At 42.5% G+C, this 23,094-nt stretch overlaps 1 protein-coding gene across 1 annotated transcript in view; it reads right to left on the bottom strand.

Annotated features, from left to right (window-relative positions):
• LOC101868711 (uncharacterized) overlaps positions 1 to 22,309 on the bottom strand; it is a 36,073-nt gene extending 13,764 nt beyond the window's left edge. Inside the window, exons 1-9 of the mRNA XM_031050357.2 lie at positions 22,202 to 22,309; positions 20,544 to 20,738; positions 18,945 to 19,277; positions 16,515 to 16,577; positions 14,882 to 14,935; positions 12,691 to 12,860; positions 6,496 to 6,691; positions 2,801 to 2,895; positions 798 to 918 (exon numbers count right to left, since the gene is read on the bottom strand). Of these exons, the coding sequence (XP_030906217.2) occupies positions 798 to 918; positions 2,801 to 2,895; positions 6,496 to 6,691; positions 12,691 to 12,860; positions 14,882 to 14,935; positions 16,515 to 16,577; positions 18,945 to 19,277; positions 20,544 to 20,738; positions 22,202 to 22,250 (1,276 nt within the window). The 5' untranslated portion in view covers positions 22,251 to 22,309. The remainder of the gene's footprint in view (positions 1 to 797; positions 919 to 2,800; positions 2,896 to 6,495; positions 6,692 to 12,690; positions 12,861 to 14,881; positions 14,936 to 16,514; positions 16,578 to 18,944; positions 19,278 to 20,543; positions 20,739 to 22,201) is intronic.
• Between the last annotated feature and the right edge of the window lie 785 nt (positions 22,310 to 23,094).

Raw genomic sequence — 23,094 nt, 5'->3', positions numbered from 1 at the left:
CTGCTCCCCAGGGAACACCACAGGGATGCTTTACCTAGTCTCTGTTTGTTTATAAAGGCTCAGAATCAATCCACAATATCCCAACATGGAAGCATCCCCATGTGTTAGTTACATATCCTGAGATAAATGATGTTGCATGACAGCCTGTGGTGTACACATGCCTATCAAGTAAAATCAACAGAAAAGGCTGAGAAACTGTAAGTGGCTCAGGGAAGTGAGAGGTTTGCTGAAGGTTCAACTTCAAATCAAAGTCAGAGCAGCAGTAAGTAGAAGTCATTTTGAGCTGGCATCTGTTCATCAGCTGGTGGGAACTGAATGAGATCTCAGTCCAGTTCCTGAGAGTGAGCTGGCCATACTGCCAAAAGCACTAAAGCATAAATTGTATTTACCTACTCACAGAACAACACGTCTCACTATCACCCATCCCTACAGTGTGCTGGCCTCTCTTATGGCAGGCTTTGAATGGAGATGCAAAACACTGTGGCCAAGTCAATGTTTAAGTGCAGCGTGAAAGTGCAGCAGAGAAATGTGCATTACTGCTTACATGGGATGTGTGACACTGCTGGTTCTTCTGAATAGGCCTGCATTTCAACCCATGAAAGCTCTGGCAGTGGAAGGGCCTGGCAGGTAAACAGTTAAATGGCTGGACTCCACTGGAGCTGTTCTTTGCAGCTCAGAGCTCTTTTCCTCCTGAAAGGACATCAATACCAAATCTTGCTGCCACCAGATGGTTTGTCTTGCTATCCAGTTAATCAATAGCAGTCTCAAACTATGACAAGAGTTACGCACTTCCTTACCAGGGTTGCATGGTTGCTCAGAGCCCAGTGAACTGAGCTGCCCTCCTGCTCCACGCTTTATGATCTTCCGCTGCTTCTTGATTTCCAAACTGACTATGGGGTCATGTTTCAGGTTATAGATCTGCAGGAGGGAAGGGAGGGAGAGAGAGGTAAGTCATGGGAACACCATTACCTGATCAGGAAGGATAACACTTCAGATATATTGATTGAGGCAAGCTGTGAAGCTTTCATTGTGCACTTCTGTAATTGCAGCCCAGGAAACACCTGCTTGTCTAGAGACACAAGAACATTCTGCATGCATTGTATTTATCCTTATTGGGGCTTAATTCAGAACAGCATCTTGACATTCTTTTAAAGGTCTTGTATACAGACATCTTTCTAAGGTCTTTGCTCCCAGCTTTTCAAGGCCAGAAACTCAAGGACTGTGAGTGTCTGACATTTTTACTCAGTGTGCAGTGGCTCCCTTCACAGAATCCCGGAATCCCAAGTGTTGGAAGGGACCTCGAAAGATCATCTAGTCCAATCCCCCTGCAAGAGCAGGGAAACCTAGAGTACATCACACAGGAACTTGTCCAGGCAGGCCTTGAATATCTCCAACGTAGGAGACTCCACAACCTCCCTGGGCAACCTGTTCCAGTGCTCTGTCACTCTTACAGTAAAGAAGTTCTTCCTGATGTTCACATGGAACCTTCTATGCTCCAGTTTACACCCACTGCCCCTTGTCCTGTCACTGGATATCACTGAAAAAATCCTAGCTCCATCATCCTGACACCCACCCTTTACATATTTGTAAACACTGGTGAGGTCACCCCTCAGTCTCCTCTTCTCCAAGCTAAAGAGACCCAGCTCCCTCAGCCTCTCCTCATAAGGGAGGTGTTCCACTCCCTTAATCATCTTTGTGGCTGGACTGGTATATCTGCATCCCAGCACAGTGCAGCGATGATGCCCTGGAACTGAGCTGCAGAGTGCATCCACATTAGTGAAGCATGTTACAGATGTGGCTGGCTGCTTCCAGTTCCAGAGCTAATCTCCTTGGACTAACTCAGCTGGGTCACCTCTGTGCTGTGTGGACAAAAGCAAGGGTCAAACATTTCCAGCCCTTTGTTAGGCATAACCAAATAATTTCAAAGCCTGGTTTTGAGAAGAAAATGATCAGAGTGGAAATGACATACAGAACTAGTGGAACAGGAAAGACTTACTATTTCATTATAGCCATTGGCAGACTACACTGGTTTGAATTAGAGACCAGCAGCATGAGGGCCAGATGAGCAGAGCAGGCCACAGTGGTACTGGTAAGCTGCTCAACATTGCCTGAAGGCAAGCTGAGGGGCTAGACTGTGAGCCTTTATGCCTCTATCTATGGGCAGGGGAAGATGCAGACAGCCAGCAGCTGTGCAAGCAGTGTATTTACAGCTTGAGATGTCTCACACAGATAGCTCCACCCTTTGCATTGCTGTGGTCTGGTACCTCTGCACACAGGGTCACAAGAGACAAAACCAATGGCACACAAACAGGGCAGTGCTCACCCTGTGAGCATGTGGATGTGTGCATATTCTGTGGTAGACATTCAGCAACCAGTGAGTTACACTATCACCTGTCCCTCTTCATCTCCATTCCTGGATACTACATGAGATAAGCTGGTTAAAAAGCAGCCTCTGGGCCAGCTATGTCTTAGCAATCATTGATGATATTGTTGTCCCTCCCTGTGACCTGCTTCCACAGCGATGTTGACTCTGTCTGAGAATTTAGATTCTAAAGTATGAGCCCTGAATTTACAGCACAGGATACTGAGCAAACATATCTGGAAAAGCACTTTTCCACTGAGGCTGTCTGGGTCAATACAAAGTGAGCACCTTGTGACAGGAACATCCAAAGGAGAACAAAATTTCAGCAGCTGGTAAAACACAAAAAAAAAAGCATAATCTAAAGCATAATAGGAAAGAAAGACCAAAGCCATTGCTCTGACACAGCAGGATACTTCTCAGGAAAGGGCAGAATCTTACCTCTTCCTCCTCTAATGTCTGACACTCACTGTAGCACAGCCCTTCTGGGAAAAACAGCTTCATATCCCGGACAGCTATTTGATAGGATTCAGAGCCTGAGAGATAAATACAACGAGAAGATTCTCTCAGGCCATGAATTAAACATTCTCTAGACTCACACTCATCTTTTTGAGAGACTGATGATGTGCAACATACTGAAGTAATTGCTTTAAAGGCCAGCTGTTCTATACAGTAATAGCAAACATTTTAAACCATTATATTTAGAATATTTTCATTGCCTTCTTGATACTGTGATTCTGCCCTATTATCGCTCAGCTGCTTCTTCATGTAAACAAGACTCCTATTTCCCAGCAGAGCAGTGAAAGGAATTGTGTTAAGGAGCCTGTGAACCTCTTTAATACCAGCTCCAATCCCCTGTTTTTGTTCTCTTGCTTCTGAATCACATCAGGCTGGTCTTACTGAATGGGAAGGAGCTACTGGTTGGTAAAACAAATGTGTCATGTAACAATAATGCAAGTCCCAGATACTCTGGGGGCTCTGACTTACAACAGAAATCAGAAACAGTGTGAGACTTTGCTGACGGAAATTGAGACTGGGACAGGTACACATAGAAACAACATGAGAATCATGGAAGGAATGGAGAAACATTTGAAGAGTTAAAACTAAAAGACCTTAGCTGGTTTGACCCAACATGATACAAAGCTGAGAAGGAATCTGATTTCTGATAAATACACCAGGGTAGAAAAGGACAGAGAAGAAAAAAGAACTACTTAAAACTGAATTACAGGTATTGGCACAAGAACAAATGGATACAAATTGGGTATGACTATACTTAAATTTGAAAATGTAAGAAGAATTTTAGCTATCAGAGCAGTGAAGTTCTGTTACAACCATGCCATTTGGGGTGGATCCTTATGAAAGGGAATATATGATGGCATTGCTTGTGGAGGAACTAACTGAACTCAGTGGCTTGAGAGGTCTCTCCAGGTTCAGCATCAGGATATAGAATATCCCTATAAAGCAACATTGTTACAAAGCACTATTCAGAATGCTTTTAGATTTGTGGGAGGAAAATGTTAGAGAAGGAAAAGCTCTTTCTATATAACTGGAGTTCAGCTGGATTGTCAATTGCTGGCACAGATCCATACTCCTGGGATACAAATATACAAAACACAAATATCCTCTGAAATATTACCACCTTTACAGGCTACCCATTCAAAGAACCATGCCTTACTGTTCTTACAGCACTCAGCCCTGTATGAACTTCATAATTCCAGCTACTGAATTGCCAGAGTCCTTAATGCAGTAGTTTACAACCCTAAAATTGCCTAAGTCACCAGAATGTAAGTTGTGCTGGATCTTTTATGTATCTCTGAGTTAAATCTTCCTTGTTTAAGTAACTGATGCCATTACAGAGGACACAAATGTTCCCAAAGCTTGCAACATTTTTACTCTCACTTTGCTTGAAGTACAAGACTGTATAAGATGCCTGTGTAGGAGATCTTTGGGTTCAAGAAAAAGTACTATACGATGACATTGTAAGACCAAGAACAGCTGAGAGGAGTGCAGGTTTACCTCTGCAGCTGAGCATCAGAGTATTAAAACTGCATTACGTGGTTCAACAGTATCACTAGAACATAGTCTTCATCTCCATTGATCTTCCCCAATTACTTTGGGAGGAAACACACAGCTGGAGTTTGCTCTACCTCAACAAGGTGACATTAACTAGAGATCTTCCTCAGTTGAAGCAAAACTGAGCAGGCTCAGTATTCCCTCCTAGGGAGGAAGATGGTCTTCCACAACCCTCCCAAATGATTACTCACACAGTGATTCAGCAGTTCCTGCTTAACTTGTAGGTAAATGTTTCACCCCTATTGGAGGACAAGCTCTTGGAGATGCAACGGGTTATGAACACTCCTTCCCTTATGGACAGACACCTCACTGGCACAGAGCTGGATCAGATCTTGAGTCAGTGAGTACATCAGTTACAGCTGCCTCCAGTCTCCTTGGATGTGTGCAAGGATGGCTCTGTGAAACAGTTACATTGCTGCCCTCAAGCACAGGTTGGTCAAGCACAGGTTGGGCTCAGAGGATGGGTGGTGGGCAGCTAAGTGCAGCTCTGTGCTCAGCCCAGCCTTTGGAGTGAGCAGGAATCTGAAAGCAATCAATCCTTAAGCAAACCTCTGAGGACTTCTCTAACACAGTGAGCTCTTCCAGTGAAAGACAGTGAGACTTTGTTTCTCTTGCTAATATAAACTTTAGCTGAGCTATGCTAGGGGTGCTCTAACAGTAGCATGTGTATCCTAAGTTTGGGGTATATATATATTGTTAGCTGAGAGTGAAGAGTTCTCATTCTCAAGGCAACCTGCACACACAAGCTATTAAATTTAAGAGCAAAAGAAGCAGGGCCTGATAATGGAAAAATATCGGCTGAAGAGCCCTGACCATTCCTTTTGTGTAGGTAGATCCTGCTCCTCAGTCACTCCCATGAATGAGATCCTGTAAGTGGTGTGAAATCTCTCTTGGTTTAGTCTTGTTCCTAAGGATTATGATCATACCTGAGTAAAATCCCCAAGGTTCTACCTCAAGGGGTTGACTCTCTCTCCTAGACTGTACATGGGGGCTACTTCATTCCCTATTAATTTTCCTCAAAAGATCACCTGATGTGGACAAAAGGAGTGATTTGACAGCACAGAATACAATAGAGAGAGCCAAACAATCCAATCTTGACAAGAAAGTTCTGGAACATGAAGGTACATATACTGTGTCTGCTAGCTCACACTAGAGAGTGTCTACAGAAACTATTGCTTTTATTATTTTTACATCTTTTAACTACACACAGCACAATCAGCACCACACTGAGGAAAAACACTGCTCATGGGCAGTGAACTAATGATGCTTAATTCCCTAGGAATGTTTGAACTCTACCCTTCCCTCCTTGTGGCAGCAGCCTAGGCCATCTCCAGCTATACTCTAGGCTGTCTCCAGTCCATTCTCTCCAGCAATACTTCCCATTTTCCCCTCCTTCACACCCATTCCCAGCTATCTCCCATCCCACCTCCCACTGCAGCATCCTAGCTCCTTCCCTGCTGGCAGATGAGCTGGTTCAGCATCCAGGTGCTGACTAACTGGTGTGCCTCTGCTGATGTGGCAGCTGGCAAGAGCCTCTTTGAATGGAAAACAGCCAAGTTTACCTGCTTTCCTTAGGGAAAGCCATTTTTGATCACCTCTTTTTAGTCAATCATTAATGTTTGGACATGTTACAGGAAATCAGCATCTTGGAGTTTTTTTCTTCTTCTGTGGAATCTGGTGGCAGTTGGCCAGTGGGTTATGAAGTTACCAAGAGGGTAGCTTTGAAGCAGAGAGAAGACAGATGGATTCTTGGGGAAAATTACAAAATAACCATGCTAAAAGTACAAAATGACCAAATAGTGAAGAGATCAAAGAAAATCTGCTCTGGCGGAAGGCAAAGCTAGTGCTGCTCTGGGAAGAAACCTTTTAATATATCTTGTTGGGTTGTATTTCACAGCTTGAGACATAGCTCAGCCACCAAGACAACAGTGAAGGCTTTCTAGGGGGATAATGGTTTCTACCACCTGTCAAGGCTAGACCTACATTGAAAATGCAGGAGGTGACAGTACATAATGTAATTTTTCCAATGGCATGTTTGAGCCTTTGGGCTTTTACAAACTTACCATAAAATCCATTTTGGACTATGCTGGTGCCATACTGAGCCCTCCAGAGGGATGGATCTAGTGCTTGGGCTACTTTAGGATCCTCTGGCCCCAGTAAATCTACCAGCTTTTTCACAGCATTTGGCCTCTGAAGACACAGCACAAGAGCAGTGTCTGAAGTAAGGTAGGAACAGTGAGCTTCTAAAACAGCAGGATCCTGAAGAGAAATAACAGAGACAAAACAGGTTACGATGAACAGTGTTGGTGAGTGAAGGGTACATCCCAGCTTTCCTGACCTGCTTTCTCTCCTCTTCATAATATATGTGCTAGTGGTTTCTGCAGGCAGAGCTTCCAGAGTACATACCATAATCACTAAGCCAGCATTTGCTGTTACATTCACCAGGTAGCAGGAGATCTAGTTCCCACCCTAAGTCCCCACAGAGCTACAGAAGTTAATGGCAGGATCTTAAGCCATAGCAGCCTGTGGTTCTAGACCTCATGGTTCTAGAACAACAGCAGGTTTTATACATACAAACAACTTCAGCAGTAATTTCCTAATGTTTTAGTAAGAAAGGAAACCAAATCCTATTCCTAGAAGACAGTAAGCCTTGTGCTGTGCTTATTCTGCCTATCTGTACATGCCAGGTACCAGAAGTGGAGTGCATTTTTAGGGGATAAGGATGAAAACAAATTGCTGCTCTGCAGTTTACTCATCTACTAGTGACCCTTTGATTTATGCAATAACCCTTTTAACCTGATCTTCAACATGACACAAGGATAGGGTGGAAGCAATGGACATTAGCAACATCAATAGGGTCATAAATGCTCTGGGATAAGGAACCACATTTAATTCCTTAGTGGATACATAATGAAGGATTGCAAATACTAAAACTTTTATTTTTTAATTCACACAAGGAAGGATCCCCACACCCCAAACTCCTCCCCAGGCACCCTGCTGCTAGGGCCCAGCTTCTCCCAAGGGCTGGTAGAATTCCATATGCAATTTAGGATCAGTACTACAGAACCAGTGAGTTTAAAATAAGGAAGCTCAGAGCAGCAGGGCACTAGATAGGGACTGAGAGAAAACAGTTCCCCTCCTGGCTTTGCCACTGATGCACTGTGCTCCATGACTTATTTCTCTACCTTCGCTTCTTTTCCAAGTGTGGTCAGTTCAGGCTGTGACCACTCCTGAGCAGAGATGTTCCTTTTGATGCTATGCAGGTCACAACCACCTGGGATCTTTATTTTAACTAAGGATAGGTAACAAGGATAACTAGCAAACACTGCACCAGTGAGAACAGTCTGATTTGGAGGTTGGAGATGGACATAATGATTGGGAAGCACAGGGAAAGGCAGCAAATGACTGGAGCAGAGGGTTCCAAGAGGCAGCAGAATACTCACAGCCTTGCTGACTGCTTTAATTAAGTAAACCCTTGGAAAGCCAGGCTTGTTGCAGACATCTCTGCTGAGCGTGAGGTCAGGGTGCTCACAGCAGCTCCAGGCTGCCTCCTCCTGCCCCCTCCTCTTGACAATGGCAGGAGCACCAAAGTCTGCTTCCCCGTGCTCCACACAGAAGTCCCACACCAGCACTATGTCCTCTGTGCAGCTTATGCACAGCAGCAGTTTCAGCTCCCTGCCTGAACCAACCCATGATTATTTATTTATTTTTTCAATTTTTGAGAAGATGAAAACAAGGTGGAGGGGGAGAAAAACCATCATTTGACTCAGCTGAAACACATCATTCAGCCCCCTAGGGGGTTTAATTCCTCTATTTCTTAATCTTCTATTATCTAGATAAAACATTTCCAAAAGTAAATCCTATAATTTCATTTAAAATATGGAGATAAACTACTTCAAGGCCTCTTTTGCTTTTCTATCATATGAAACCATTCACTGTCTTTGACCCAAATCTTCTCTCGCTCACATTCATCCTCAGCTGTATTTCCAAGAAGTAGGCTATGAGTTGAAAAGCACAGGCTCAATCCAGATATTCTGTTCTGTATTTGAAAATGCAAAATGATCTATGAGAAAGCCTCCCTGGTTTTAAATGGGTTAGTTAGGTAAGTGGTTTGATATGTGTCCATCCTCACACCTCATGGAAACACGGGGCAGAGGAAACCCTGGGATGTCACCTACAGAACAGGACTATGCAGGGAAGTTTTAGCACAGGCTCTCCTCTGGCAGGAGAGCTCCATTTAGATGAGGATGAAGAGTTTCAGCAAATCATAGTATACTGCAACATGCTGACATTCATTGAGTTCTGTGTAATACAAAATTAACCCTTTTTGCTTGAAATCTTGTGTTAGCTTGAAAGAATATGTATATAGCACACTTTTCAAGGGCCTTCTCTCTGGGAAATGAAAAACAGTGAGGATGACTTCATGTAAAGTTTCAAAAGGACTGGGTATAACATATCAACATTCACCCATGTCAGAAACATCTGCAAAAGAAAATACTTAGAGATGCTTTCTGTTAAACAAACCAAAACAAAGTTATTTTGTTCCAGAGCTTTTAAACACTGTTTTTAGATCTACATAACAGAACCCTTCTGTGTTTCCTGTCTTTCAGTTGTTCCCTATCAAATATGCAGACTTTGGGTTAAAGATGTTTTCTCTGATTGCTACTCATGGTGTCAGTGAGTCAAGATGACTTCTCCCATTCTGAGAGATCTTCACATCTGCTCTAGACTCTGCCAGCAAAATGCTGTTCTTATTTACATCCTGCCTCTGCAGCGTCTTCACCCATGTCCCCACTGACACCTGAACAGCTGTGGTGAGATGTGCAGCTGACCTGAATTCAGTGAGTGATGTTGTTGCTGCACACAGAGGAAGTTCTAGCTGTGCACTGGCTCTGGAGGACTAACAGGATTAAAAAGCAGCAAAATCATCCTTTGGCCTCTACTGTCAGAATCACAAGATAGGACTAGAGGGAATCATCAAGCTACTGAATCCAGCAACCTGCAGGCAATTATATCAAGTGATTCCCAACAGGATGATCAGGTCTCACTGTAAAATCAAGCTTTCTAGCTGGCAGCTGGAACTGCACATTGGTGCTGGGCTGGAGCTGTTGAAAGGAGATCCAGCCTCCATGGGCAGAAATCCCTCCAGGAGTGGTTGCTTCCCACAGTTAGAACATGACCAGGTCCTGCTAAGAGCTGAGGAGATAATGTCAGCTCTATTTACTGACTCTTATTTTTGTAAATTATTCTTAAACTTCAGGTAAAAAGTATGATCATGGCTCCTGTGATTAAATACCTCAGCAAACAGCAGACCAGTCCATTATTTATTGTATGCCAAAGGCCAGATGCTACTTAGAAGCTGAATGTTAATATCTAAGTTGCAAAAGCAATCGTGTATCTGAAATCATGTTGCTGAGGATATTTGTCAATGTGCATGTAAATAATCCATTAGAAAGAGAAGGAGATGCTAGGTAGTCTTTCTACAAGCGAATAAACCCCAAATCTGTGATCAAGTACTGTGTATACAAAACAAACTGGCACATTGAGGAACATACAGGAGCTCTCTAGAGATTCTTGAAGATGGATTTTGAATCAGGATCCAGGTGAGGAGGAGGTAAAAAGCCCTTCTAGAAGCATCAGACACACTGACTCCATGGTCTTCAACAAGAGATGATAAATTTCAGCAATTTGCCCTCATATTAACTCCTTTTAAAATCAGCCCTGTATCCCATTGTCTCCTGAGAGACGGACAATGAATAGCACTCCAATTCAAATGCTTATATGAAATTCAGCTACAAGAAATATATCTGCCCCCACCAGCTGCCCTTGTAACACTTAGGAGCTGGATTTTGCAAATAGTCCAGGCCCTGAAGCATACTTTGGCTTTCTGCAAATCTATCTATTTATCTTGGGAGCTCAGCCTCTTCCAGCCCTCACAAGTGAAAGACTTTCAAAGGTGTTCTAAAACTGAGAAGAAGCCCCCATACAGCAGAAAGCATTTCCTACTGCCCATTTCCTTTGCCAAAGGCAGTTGATGATCTCTGCTGTCTCACTTTGAAAACCTGCCTTTCCACCCACCAACCCCCATGAACAAAACCCCAACAGTCTGTAATTTTTAAGCTCATTAGTCACCAGCTCTTCCAGGAAACTAAATCAATGCTCAGCAGCTGCTCCAGTGTGTTAGAGAGCTCCCAAAACAAGAGAAAATGTTGATGAAACCACCCCTCTGTAACTTTACCCAGCATACATCAGCATTACTTCCTGAGGTAGACATTGGGATTTTTTTAGTGTCTTGTTTCAGATGATCAACTAAGCATTTTTGTATTTAGCTGCATGGTTAAAAGCTGTATTGGAAAGCACTCCTTCAGCAACTCTTCACAGAATCCCAGACTGGTTTGTGCTGGAAGGAAACTTAAAGTCACCCAGTTCCAACCCCCTGCCATGGGCAGGGACACCTTCCACCTGACCAGGTTGCTCCAAGCCCCATCCAACCTGGCCTTGAACACTGCCAGGGATGGGGCAGCCACAGCTTCTCTGGGCACCCTGTGCCAGCGCCTCAGCACCCTCACGTGGAAGAACTTCTGCCTAAGAGCTCATCTCAGTCTCCCCTCTGTCAGGTTAAAGCCATTCCCCCCTTGTCCTGTCCCTACAGGCCCTTGTCCAAAGCCCCTCTCCAGGTTTCTTGGAGCCCCTTTATGCACTGGAGCTGCTCTAAGGTCTCCCCTTAAGGAGCCTTCTCTTGTCCAGGCTGAACAAGCCCAGCTCTCAGCCTGGGTCCAGAGCAGAGCTGCTCCAGCCCTCGCAGCATCTCTGTGGCCTCCTCTGGATTCTCTTCAACAGCTCCACATCCCTCTTGTGCTGTTGCCCCAGAGCTAGATCAGGACTGCAGGGGGGGGGTCTCCCCAGAGTGCAGCAGAGGGGAGAATCTCCTCCCTCAACCTGCTGCTCACACTCTGGGGATGCAGCCCAGCACATGAGGGGTTTCTGGGCTCAAGTGCACACTGAAGCCGGATCATGGGGAGCAGCTGCTCATCAACCAACACCCTTCTCCTCAGGGCTGCTCCATCCAGTCTCCCCCAGCATGTGTTTGTGCTTGGGATTCAGGACCTTGTACTTGGCCTGGTTGGACTTCAGGAGGTTCACACGGACCCACCTATCCAGCCTGTCTTACAAGTGGCCTGTAACTATTTAAAAATCAGATGCACGTACTCCTTGGCTTTGCCATCATGCAGAAGGTGGTAACTGTTACTGATTGGTGGTTATGTTAGAGCACTGTCCTGGCATGCTCCTCTCTTCCTCTGGAAGACTATTAAGATTTTCTGTGAGAGAATACTATAAACTCTCCCAACATAATCCCAGAGCAATATTGATTAGAAAGGCTTGTTTTCTGCAAAAGTTAAATGGTTAAATGTCTTCATGAAAGCAATAAAATAATAAGGAGATTTAAAAAAATTATAATAATCTAGCTCCTTAGGAATGCCCAGATTTCAGTTTCCTGCCTTTTGTTTCTTTACACTTGTATCAGGGTATTGCATTTTGGGAGAGAAATAATATCTAAAGGTGTAGAAGAGCAGAAACATGCACCTATTTTTATCTAACAAAAGCCTGTAATGCCCTAAGATTTAAGAACCTTCTTTATTGTCTATTAGACACTAGAAATGACAGTAACTTGATTTTCTCTCTTTGCAGGTCCTTTTTACAGGCTCTTCTACACACACTCCTGGAAGACAGATTCAGCTGCATGTTTAAGATGTGTAATACATATAATCTAAGGGAACGGGGCTCCAGAGGTACAGATTCTCTGGCAGTGCAGCAGATGTTTCCCAGGTTTAAACACATGGAAGGAAAGCCTGGCCCAACTGCAGGGGAGGTGGTTGCTCCTCAGATGTGCTTTTACCTGGAATGACCTTAGGGAAGGAAAAGAGGACACCTGTTTTACAGTTAGATAGTCAGCATTGCAATTTGGCAAATCCACTGATTCCTGGGAGGTCTGTATTGCCCAGATCCTCCAAACTTTTGTTTTAGAGAAACCAGATCTGATGCTTTATGGCATGCAATAAAAGAAACAGTCAGCACATCAGCTTGCTTTGTGTCTGACACTAGTACAGAGCTGACTGTTCTATATAGCTCAATTCAACAGCTCAGAAATCCCGGATGGGAGGTTTGGGTTTTTTTCAGGAATGGATTATTCACTAGCTAACATATTTCCCCACTCCAAACCTAAGTGTAGCCACAGATCAACTAGCTTCTTAACACACCTGTTTCACTTCAGAAGAAAGGAGTCTTAAGGCAATGTCTGGTTCCAGGTTTATGTGTTTCATGCCAACCACAGTGAATTCTTCCAGGTCTAGTTTTCGGAGGATCCTTGCAAAACTGCGGCTCCAGGCACCAGGTTTGATCAGCAGCACTGTGCAAAGAATCTGGGCTCCTGTAACAAAGCACAGAGTGAAACCCAAAGCTGCTCATAAAACCTGGGGTAAAACACACGGCAGGATTTACTAGCCTGGACAGACACCAGTAGAAGAGGCTTATCTAAAAGCTGGCATCAAGTTCACAAAAATTTGAATAAAACAAGGTTATAAATCCCCCAATCAATGCATATGGGGTTTAGTTTGATTTTTAGTTAAAAAATATATCCAAACAACATATGCTTGTAGATTGCTTTTTCCCAGGATATCTGCTTTGAGTCCAAGACTTTTACATGGAAGATCTGTAGGATAAGACTCAATTCTTTATATTAATATGAAAGTTTTAAGAGGGATAAAATATTCTCTTTTATATTTTTCATGTCAACTATAATGATTATGTGATATAATCCTTACGGCAGCTATTAAATTCTCATTCCTCACTGTTTTGCTTTCACTGTCTCTGTTAGAGCTGTTTCAGAGAGGCACTAACAAGCATGACAGGTCTCAATGTTATAAACCTATTACAAATAGAATTGTGCTTAGTAAAACAGATTTCAGCAAAACCCCTTTTGCTCCTGACAAAGCTGCCCCAGCAGAGCTGACAGCGAGGTGCAGCTCTGTGTGCTGGGAGAAACAGGTCAAACCAGGCCAAGAGAGTTTTGCTGCCTGATGATACCAACAGCATTAAAGGCAGAAAGCAGAGAAATTTCATTTTTAAATGGCAGCATTTTCAAACTATTAGTTTTTCTAAAGTACCTTATAACTAGGAATATAGTTAAGATTCCCAATATCCTAATATTGAAGATAATAAAACTTTTAACATCCTTTGAAGATTTATTGACAACAGCAGTTCAGAACTAGTCAGTTAGGGCCCATTAACTGCTGGTGCCTAACTATGGCAACTAGCATGAAGCATGAGGTTACAGAACTGCAGGCTGCTCACACTCATCCATGGTTAGCTGTTTGTATACATAAAGTGTCATGTTATGCTTCCTGTATCCCCACTACTATTTATACAAATGTCAATGCAATGAAGCATCAACACTAAATATAATTTAATGCATACTGTTATTTCTAAATGGCATGGTACTGATTCATGACAGAAACATGGGATCAAAACTAAAAAATTATATTACTGCTCCCCACTTGATCTGGAACCTTAACCCTTATCCTGCAGGGAGCCCTCCTCTTAGAGATCTGCCATTTTATTCACATCATTCTTGAATAGAAAGGTTTAAATGCCATAGCAACAGCCTGCAAGTGCAGGAGTAAGGCAAGCTACTCAGACCCATTCAGCTGCTTGCACACTGAACAGCAGTCTCAGCTGTGTGCTGTTACATGAGTCCTCATTGTCTTCCAGATGTTTAACTTGCCATCTGCTATGTTTCTGGGCAAACATTCTTATTCCTGTGGTATGTGGATCATTACACACTGCATTTATTGACTTCAGACACTTCAGGAGGGATTTATTTTGTGTCATTTTGCCATCTTTGTTTGCTCAAAGACAAGTGTTGAAAACGGATGGGAACACCTTGTCACCTGGAGTTGGTTTTATCTCCTTGGTGATTGCAAGTGACAACAGCAAGAGAAAATACTTCTTTGGCAGCGCTCAGATATGCCTGATTTTCATCTCCAGCCCTGGCTGCTTAGTGGCCTTTTAGGTTTGCCCAAGTTGCCTGCTATTTTTTGTGTTTTTCTTCTTCATTATGTTTTTAGATCCCCTCCTCACAGCCAATGATTTTTTTTCCCCAAAAAAATATTACATAGGTCTTGATTTCATAGTGTAACTGTGAAAATACTATTTCATATGCTATCTATATGCAGTAATCTACATATGTGTGGGGCTTAAAAGAAGTGTAGACTCAAGAGAAGCAAATACCAGATTTTCTGGCGTGTTCAGAAAAGAGAGTGTATTTCCCTGCCTGTACTCAAGCCTGGAAAAGATGTTGGTATAATGCCTTTTACTTATTTTTGGCTGTTAGACAAGTTAGTTCCACAAAGTCCTTCCCAAACCATGCTTTCCCCTTTGCTCTTCTCTCACCTGTTTGCAAGTAGGTGAACAGAGATTCTGTGTGGCATCTCTGCCTCTCTCCCACTAAATGAGAAAAGCAGAAAAATTTGAGTAAGTGCTGTGCATGTGCTGGGACAATAATTTGAGAATATAGCCATCATTTCTACATAATATAGCTATGACACATTCTAAAGCATTATACTCATGGGTCACTCATGGCTTGATTTCAGCTGTTGGAATGTACTGGGATGCCCCGGGCGATGTTCTTCCCACTTCTCCAGTAAGTCCAAGCCTTGCTGTAAAGGCCTTCAAGTACTAAATCCTGTTGATTCTTAGTTACCTTTTCTGTATTTCAGAGTGGCTAGTGGTGTGCTCCTAAGGTTTCTCAGTCAAGTTAGAAGCTGCTTTGTTTCCAGTGTAAGTCCTAGAAGCTCAGGTGTTTTGTTTAATGTCCTCTCTTGTGCCCTTGGAAGCAAAGAAAGTCTCTGTCTTCTGATAACACACCTACTGAGCTCAGAACTGTGGTTCAGTCCACCCCTCAGCTCTGCTGACAAAACCTCACTGACATTTCCCAGCAGCCAGGAATGTCACTTCAGTAGTTCCTCATAAGAGCAGAGCAGTACAAAAGGAGCCTGGTGAGGAAGAACTTACAACAAAAGCCTATATAAAAATGCTTCCTTCAGTCTAATGTAAAACCTGCAGTGGCCTGGGGAGGTGAGGAAAATTTAAGGCACTTCAAGGCACATATGATTTGAGAAGTTATCTAGGACTGGGGTACAATGAGAAGCTTGCATCAGGCTGATAAAGGACTTCTTTTCCAGGGACTGACACACTTAAGCAGTGTGAAATACAAAGTAGATAAGAGAAAACTAAAATCTGTCTGTCAAAACAAAATTACTATTTCTTTGTATTTATTACTGTCTGAAATCCCTGTATTTCTGTCTCCCAGGGCAATGTATCTAGAAGGTATCTAGGCAAAGTGTTCTTTCCTTTTAATGAGACCTTTTTCCACATCTCTCCTTTATTTTGCTAGAATAATAAGAGTACATAGAGAGGTGGAGGGTTCATGCCTCTAACGTTTTAGCTCACATCCTCACAGTAACAATCTTTTTTCTTTAGTATTGAAAAACTTGTAGGACCTGTGAATTCTGTGGTGACTTGGGTGGCACTATAATTCAAATGTCAGAGTCCCTTGTGTGAGACTAAGAAAATGGCATTCTGCTCCCATTTCTGTCAGTCACTTGTTAAGGAATGGTGGTCAACACATTTCACCTCTCTACATTTCAAGTACCCCTCTGTAAAACATTCTGAAACTCATTTTTTTTGAGATCTGCATCTGAAAAGGGCTACTAAAGAGAAGCCATTAGTTGCTCTTCTAACCTACATTCCATGTCAACCCTAGATAGTCTACATCCAAGCACACAGAGAACTTCATAGAAGAAAGGTAATCTGGCAACACTACCACCTTCCCCCAGTACCAAGTGGACCCCTCTGTCCTTTACTTCCTAATTGCCTGGGATTCTGATGTCTATTATTAGAGGCTTATTAATCCCATTTTAATGACTCTGACAGAGGACACAGCATTATAATTTTCTTCAATCTATGAGTATAAAATTATTTGTGTTTATCCAAGAGGCAACTGGTGTGTAACTTCTGGTCTTACCTTCAGCCTTGGCCCTCTTGCCAGGTGGTGGCAGGTATTTCATAGCAGGGCTGTGTTCTGCATCTGTAAAAGGAAGATGCATTGTTATGTATTCACAGATGGGGACCTTCTCTGTTTGGGGGCATGAGGGGTGACAAAGGTGATTTTATTTAGCAGGGAAAATGGCAGACATTTGATCAGCTGCAAAATATTGCAGAGCTGTTATCCACACAAACACCTCACCATTCATCTCACAATAAAAACAGGAGGAAACATGTAATGTCCTTGTAAAAGACTGCAAGACACTGGAGTAATGCTTCAGCTATGCTCCTTTGCTCTTGACAATGGCTTTGGTGGGAAAAGCAGGCTCTGTGATTACAGCCTTCCTCAATAAACTGATCTCACAGTTGTGCTTTCATCTTATCCTGTCATTTGGTCTCAAGATATCTTTAATGAAAGGCAGCAATGCATCAATTCTTACAGTTTTATACACTAATTTGGGATGTCTGATACCTTCTTTTCTGAAGGCCTCTTTTTCTTATTCTCCTGTCTCACATAAAACACCTACATAATTCACCATCTTTCCCCAGATGCCATCACATTTTCTTTTTTCTATTTAGTAAAGCAAATTTTTTACTCCACGCTACATAAGCACTGTGTGTTTGACATGAGTATCTAAGTTTATTGACAACAAAGGACCTTTCCTCTTCACAGAAAGGTAGGGGAAGAGCTATAAATTACAAAGCATGAATGCACTTCTGGAGCTGCATCACTCCTGCTCAGTTGATATATGGTACTACCACAATCTTAATTTCTCTCTGTTTCTGAATAATCAAGAATTGTCAGGCTCATAACTGTTTATCTTTAGGTGTGAGGAGTCAGGCATCCCCAAGAATGGAGGTGATATGCCAATATTTTTGACACTGGAAGAAAACAGTGAGAGCTCATACTCTGCTGTTCCAAAGCACCAAATATCAGTAACACCATAGTCTGTGCCTCAATTCAGCTTAGAGGCATGATTCTACATTTCTTATTTTGTGAGGAAACTCTCAAGTTTACTATGCTGAATGATCAAGGATAGCATATATCACTGAGGTCAGAGAAGCTTTTTTGACAACAGTCTTCTTTCCTCATAGAATCATAGAATGGTTTGGATTGGAAAGGGCCTTAAGATCACCTAGTTCAACCCCCTGCTGCAGGCAAGGACACCTTCCACTGGATCAGGTTGCTCCAAGCCCCCTCCAACCTGGCCTTGAGCCCTGCCAGGGATGGGGCAGTGTCATGGTTTAAAACCCAATCACAGCCTTTTTCTCAACCCCCACTCCCACCCCCACCCCAGCTCCCAGATGGATGGGGGGGAGAATCGAAGGAATGTAACTCTCATGGGTTGAGATAAGAGCAGTCCAGTAACTAAGATATAGCACAAACCACTGCTGCCACCACCAATAAAAATAATGATAGAGGAAATAAACAAGGGGAGAGAATATGATACCACCCGCTGAAACGAGCTCGACCCAGAAGAGAGCCCGCAAGAGCCCTTCCGGCGAACTCCCAGTTACCTCCCCGGGCATGACGTGCTGTGGTATGGAATACCTCTTTGGCTAGTTTGGATTGGGTGTCCTGTCTCTGCTTCCTCCTGGCCTCCCCTCCTCCCTGGCAGAGCATGAGACTCACAAAGTTCTTGATCAGAGTAAACATTTGAGCAGTAACTACAAACATAGGTGCTATCAGCACCTTTCCCAGGCCAAAAGTCAAAACACAGCACTGCACCAGCTACCAAGAAGGAGAAAACATGACTGCTACTGCTGAACCCAGGACAGGCAGCCACAGCTTCTCTGGGCACCCTGTGCCACCGCCTCACCATCATCACAGGGAAGAACTTCTGCCTAACAGCTCATCTCAATCTCCCCTCTGTCATGAATGAACTGTTCATTCTCTTCTGGGAGGAAAAGTAATTCTCAAGAAATCTGCTTTCTGTAGCTCTTGCATAGTGGTTGTACCTTTGGCTCCCTGAGTGCAGAACAAGGCTGGGGTATTTGCCTCAGCAAGTTAGGCACCACAAATAGGTGGCCACATTTAATTTGGATAGATCTTGGCCTCTGTTTCTAAGTTTCTCTTTTATACAGAGACAAAACCTACAGTATTATTTACTGGTCCTGTCAACTACTGTAATATCAATTTAGTATTTATGGAATACCTCAAGATCTTTAGAGAGGGCACCAGGCCATGCCCACATGAAATTAATAGGCTAACTTGTAGATGACCTCAACTGGTTCCTGCTGATTTCATATCACTCATCGTTACTCAACCAAGCACAGAATTTAACCCCAAATTATTACACTTTTCTGTACCTGAGAAAATCTCATAGCACTGGATTCCTTTGCTCAGGTTGAATAAATTCCTGAACACCTTATACCTAAGGACATTATAAACAGTAAAACCATGTCTTACCAGATACAAACTCTGTCTCTGTGAAGAACAGGATGGCTTGCCTGAATGTCACCTCTGGGGTCAGGGCCATTACTACTTGGAGAAGACCGCCACTTTTGCTCAGCTTCTCCCTCCATTGTGTTAATCTCTCCAATGCATCTGCAAGAACTCTGAAAGCATTGATTCGCCGTAACGCACATACAAGGACTGGGTTTGACATTAGTGTACCAAGGCTGCTTTGCCAGTAAGTATCTCCAACTTCAAAAGGGGTTACTTCTTTGGCCTGACATTGAGTGAGATGGGACAACCATTTGAGACCAAGGAGCTCAAATCCCAAACCGGGTTCTTCTGTAACTGAAGAGAAATCTGTTTAGCATGTTCAGTTGATAGCACATGTTTCATTGAAGCTGTTTTTCTTTTGGAGACAAGTGTTGTAAATTCACATGGATTTTTTTTTTTTTTTACTAGACAAGTTCCAAAGCTTTGCCCCCTGTTGCAAAATGTACTGTAATGCAGATACGGAAATGTACATGGAAAATCCACAAGATACAAATGCTAGGAAATTACATTACAGTGAAACAAAAGATGGGCTATCTGGGAAATCAACAGGGAGCCATGGAGCATAAGTGTCATGATTTGATTAGAGAACACAACTAACAGAGAAGAGTTGAAAGGGAGAAAACACTGATAACAATGTGGTTTGACACACTATAATCCATAATTACAGATCCTTTACCACCTCTCATGATGTTCCATTTTAAGCTATATTCATTATAGTAATGAGCTACAATTTAACACCAACTTGTCTCTAAAGTAGCTTAAATGTTGTTGTGTTTGTAAAATAGTCTTACGTCCTATGCAGCAAGACACTTAGGGGCTCAGTCCATGAGTGCATGTTGCTGGAAGTTTCTGTCAGCTAGAATCTCCTTGCTTACATACTACAGAGTAAGTGATGTAGAACTTACTTCATAATATTGTTTCAAGAGAGTACAATACCCATAGTATAAGACAGGGTACCAGACTCCTGCCCTTTATGAGTACACTCCCTGTATTATTACACCTCATTGCTATCTGTATCATGAACTTATCTAAATCAATCATCCTGCTTAGCTCTTCATGCTTTTGTGAGCACTTAATGTGGGGAGAGCATTGTTATTCTTCCTGTGATCATGAGGAAACACAGCGTGAAGTGGGGAAGTGTTTTGCTGCTGAGCACAAAGGATGTCAGTGGACAAAATAAGAGTTTGTGACTCCTGAATTTGCATTGCTGTGCCCCAGTTACATAGCTGCTCTGCCTCCTGGTACTCAGGGAGAGAGCCTGTGCTCTGGATTATATAAAAGGCTTCGTAAGCCTAAGCACAGCTTTCAATTAATTTGACACTCTCTGAAGAACATTATGCCCACCTGAGCTGTTTGCAATGTGGAAAGTGGCTTTGCTTATGACTAACTGGCCATGATAAATTCTTCAGCTCTTTAGGCAGGTAAGCAAAGAAACCTGTCCTCCTTCCTCAGGCCCTTTCACCACATGTTTCATTATATTCCTGCTATGATAAAAACAGGATAGACAGGATGAACTTTTCTGACCAACTTCTACAGCCCTCCCCAAGAGCTTGAAATCACCTGGCCTCTGAGACCAACTACTGGGGCCAGGAAGAAGGATCTGATGAAGGAGCTCTCCAGCACTCTTCATAGCATCTGTTCCAACCACTGCCAGCATGACAACTTGCTCCATTTCAGGATCAGAAGCATATGTTCGATTGCACAAAAAATCCAGGGGAATGTAATGGGGCTCTGGCACTGCACTGAGGCTTCCTCCTGCACACAGAGATCATCAGAACAAGATGAGTTACCACACGAAAACAAATATCAAGACTTTTAGTATGAAATAAGTTTCTAATTCTCAACTGAGTAAGGGGCAGTGCCTCACTGTGATACCACTCCTCATGCTGCAGCTCAGTGCAGCCTGAAAAAGGATCATGCATGAGCAGCAGCATCACAGCAAACCCTCACTGAATAGTCACGCTCCTTAACTGGAAGGCCTTTTTGCCACGTAAAGCAAATATATTTCATTGTAATTTTGATATCCTTATTCACACCATGAAGTAGAGATGGTAGATCTGTACCCAAATGATTGAAGGCATCAGTTTAAAATTGATAATTAATGACTGACTTCACATTAAATTGATACTTCATTTGTATTCTAGGACATTACATGGCATATAATGCAGGACTAAACTGGGGACTGGTACAATAGCACATGAATGTCCACATTCCCATTGGGAACAGTGTAACTTGCAGAATCCCCAGCCCACCAGAAACCTGTTTGACTCTATACTGTTTCAGTACATGATTATTAAGGAATTGTATAGGTTAACAGTTATTTACTTAGTTATTCCTATATATTAACATTCCACAATGCTAGAAAATGATGAATGACATGCATTTGATAATCATTTTTCCTTATGATTTGTGTGAATTTGGTTTTGGAAAGCAATATGCTTCCATTAAAAATCTTGATATCCCAAGTTCAGAATAACGTATCTAGTTAAATAAAGCTACATTAACCTACTGAATATATAACAAAACACTATACTGTAGTTAGTGAAATAAAGATCTGATTGCCATGACTTCCAAGTAAGTGTCTAGAACTACGAGGTTTAAGAGTCTCCTACCCATCTGAGTCATAGAGTTATAACAGAAAACACATTTACTTGCTTTTTTCAAGTCCAATCAGTTTCTCAGCTTTGAATGAATGAGTTACTGAAGTGAATTAAACTGCAGAAACTGAAATTAAGAACATCTAAGTGAAATGAAAAAGTGCTTTCCTTGCATCTCCAGAAGAACTACAGCTGCCAACAGTTATCACTGCAGCAAATTCTAGTTCAACACTCTTAACCCACAGTTAATCACAGTTCAGTAGTATGACTCCACTTGAGACTATGGAAATAAATACAAATTTATTGGTTATTAGCCTTTTAATTATGGCTTAAGGCTTAACTTGTTATCATGTTACATTTGAATAATTTATTTTTCCACATGCTTTTCAATTTACTTTTACAAAGATATTTCCATTTCATTTTTCTATTGATTCTTCCATCATTACCCAGCAACAGAAGACATCTAGTAACAGTTAGTATGACTGACAGACAGCAGAACATTAAATGAGTTATTATAGACAAGCATATTCCTAATGAATTCCTAATTCAGAAAAATCCCCTAATAAGGTTGTCAGACCTTGCAAAACCCAGAACAATGCACTTCCCATAGCTTTGACCTACCCAATGCCTGCAGCAAGTTCTCAGTGTAAGGAGCCACATGAAACCACATAGAGGGGTTGGGTTGGGCAGTGGGAGCCTGGCTGCTCTGCACATGACCTTGCTTTGACAGTTCATCTATCAGTCCTACATGTAGAACAGAACAAAATGTGAGGAATACAGAGTTCTGTGATGTAGTCTGACATGAAAACACTCTTCTTATTGATACAAAATTAAATCAGTATTTCACTGAGCTTATTTTCTGGATTTCAGTGACATTATCAGATGTTTGGATTCAGCTGATCACAGTTCCATTACAGAGATGTTAATGAGGGTCATGCTGAGCTTACTTAAGAGACATGAAATGCACCTTAATCATCCTCTCTCCTCCAGATCATGTTCAGTTAAAGCAGGGCAACAGCTGTTGAAAACTGAGAGTTGGCCACAGCTTTCTCTGTAAATACCTCTGCTTTGTGACCAGCACCCCAGTCATTTCTATTACCTTCTATCTCCTGCTGTGAATCAAAACATGGAACAAATGCATCAAAGATGCTACACTGCTCTTGACTTATAAGAAGTCTCTTAAATAAGGTGGTGCCACAAGGAAGAGAAGTCAGAAACCCTGAACCCAATACTCAAGTGCAGGCCCTCACAGTGCAAGGCCAGTATCCTGCATCCCTCCCAGAACCATGTGGCCTGAGAAGCATTGCTAGGATGACACTAAGTGCTAGAAAACAGCAATCTCTCAGTTCCTGTTCTCCCTCCAAAAGGCCTGGCTATGAATAGGCAGTGCATCAAGGCACTGGCATACAGTTCACTTCTACAATTAGTTCAGCCTTCTGTAGTAATATTTCAGACCACAGTTTTAAAATATAACACAGTTTTGTTATTTTTAAAATTACTTTGTATACATTTTA

This window comes from Melopsittacus undulatus, chromosome 8 (genome assembly GCF_012275295.1).
Source record: "Melopsittacus undulatus isolate bMelUnd1 chromosome 8, bMelUnd1.mat.Z, whole genome shotgun sequence".
Lineage (NCBI taxonomy): Eukaryota > Metazoa > Chordata > Aves > Psittaciformes > Psittaculidae > Melopsittacus > Melopsittacus undulatus.
Note: the sequence above shows the minus strand (reverse complement) of the source record. Positions and strands in the feature narration are given on the sequence as shown.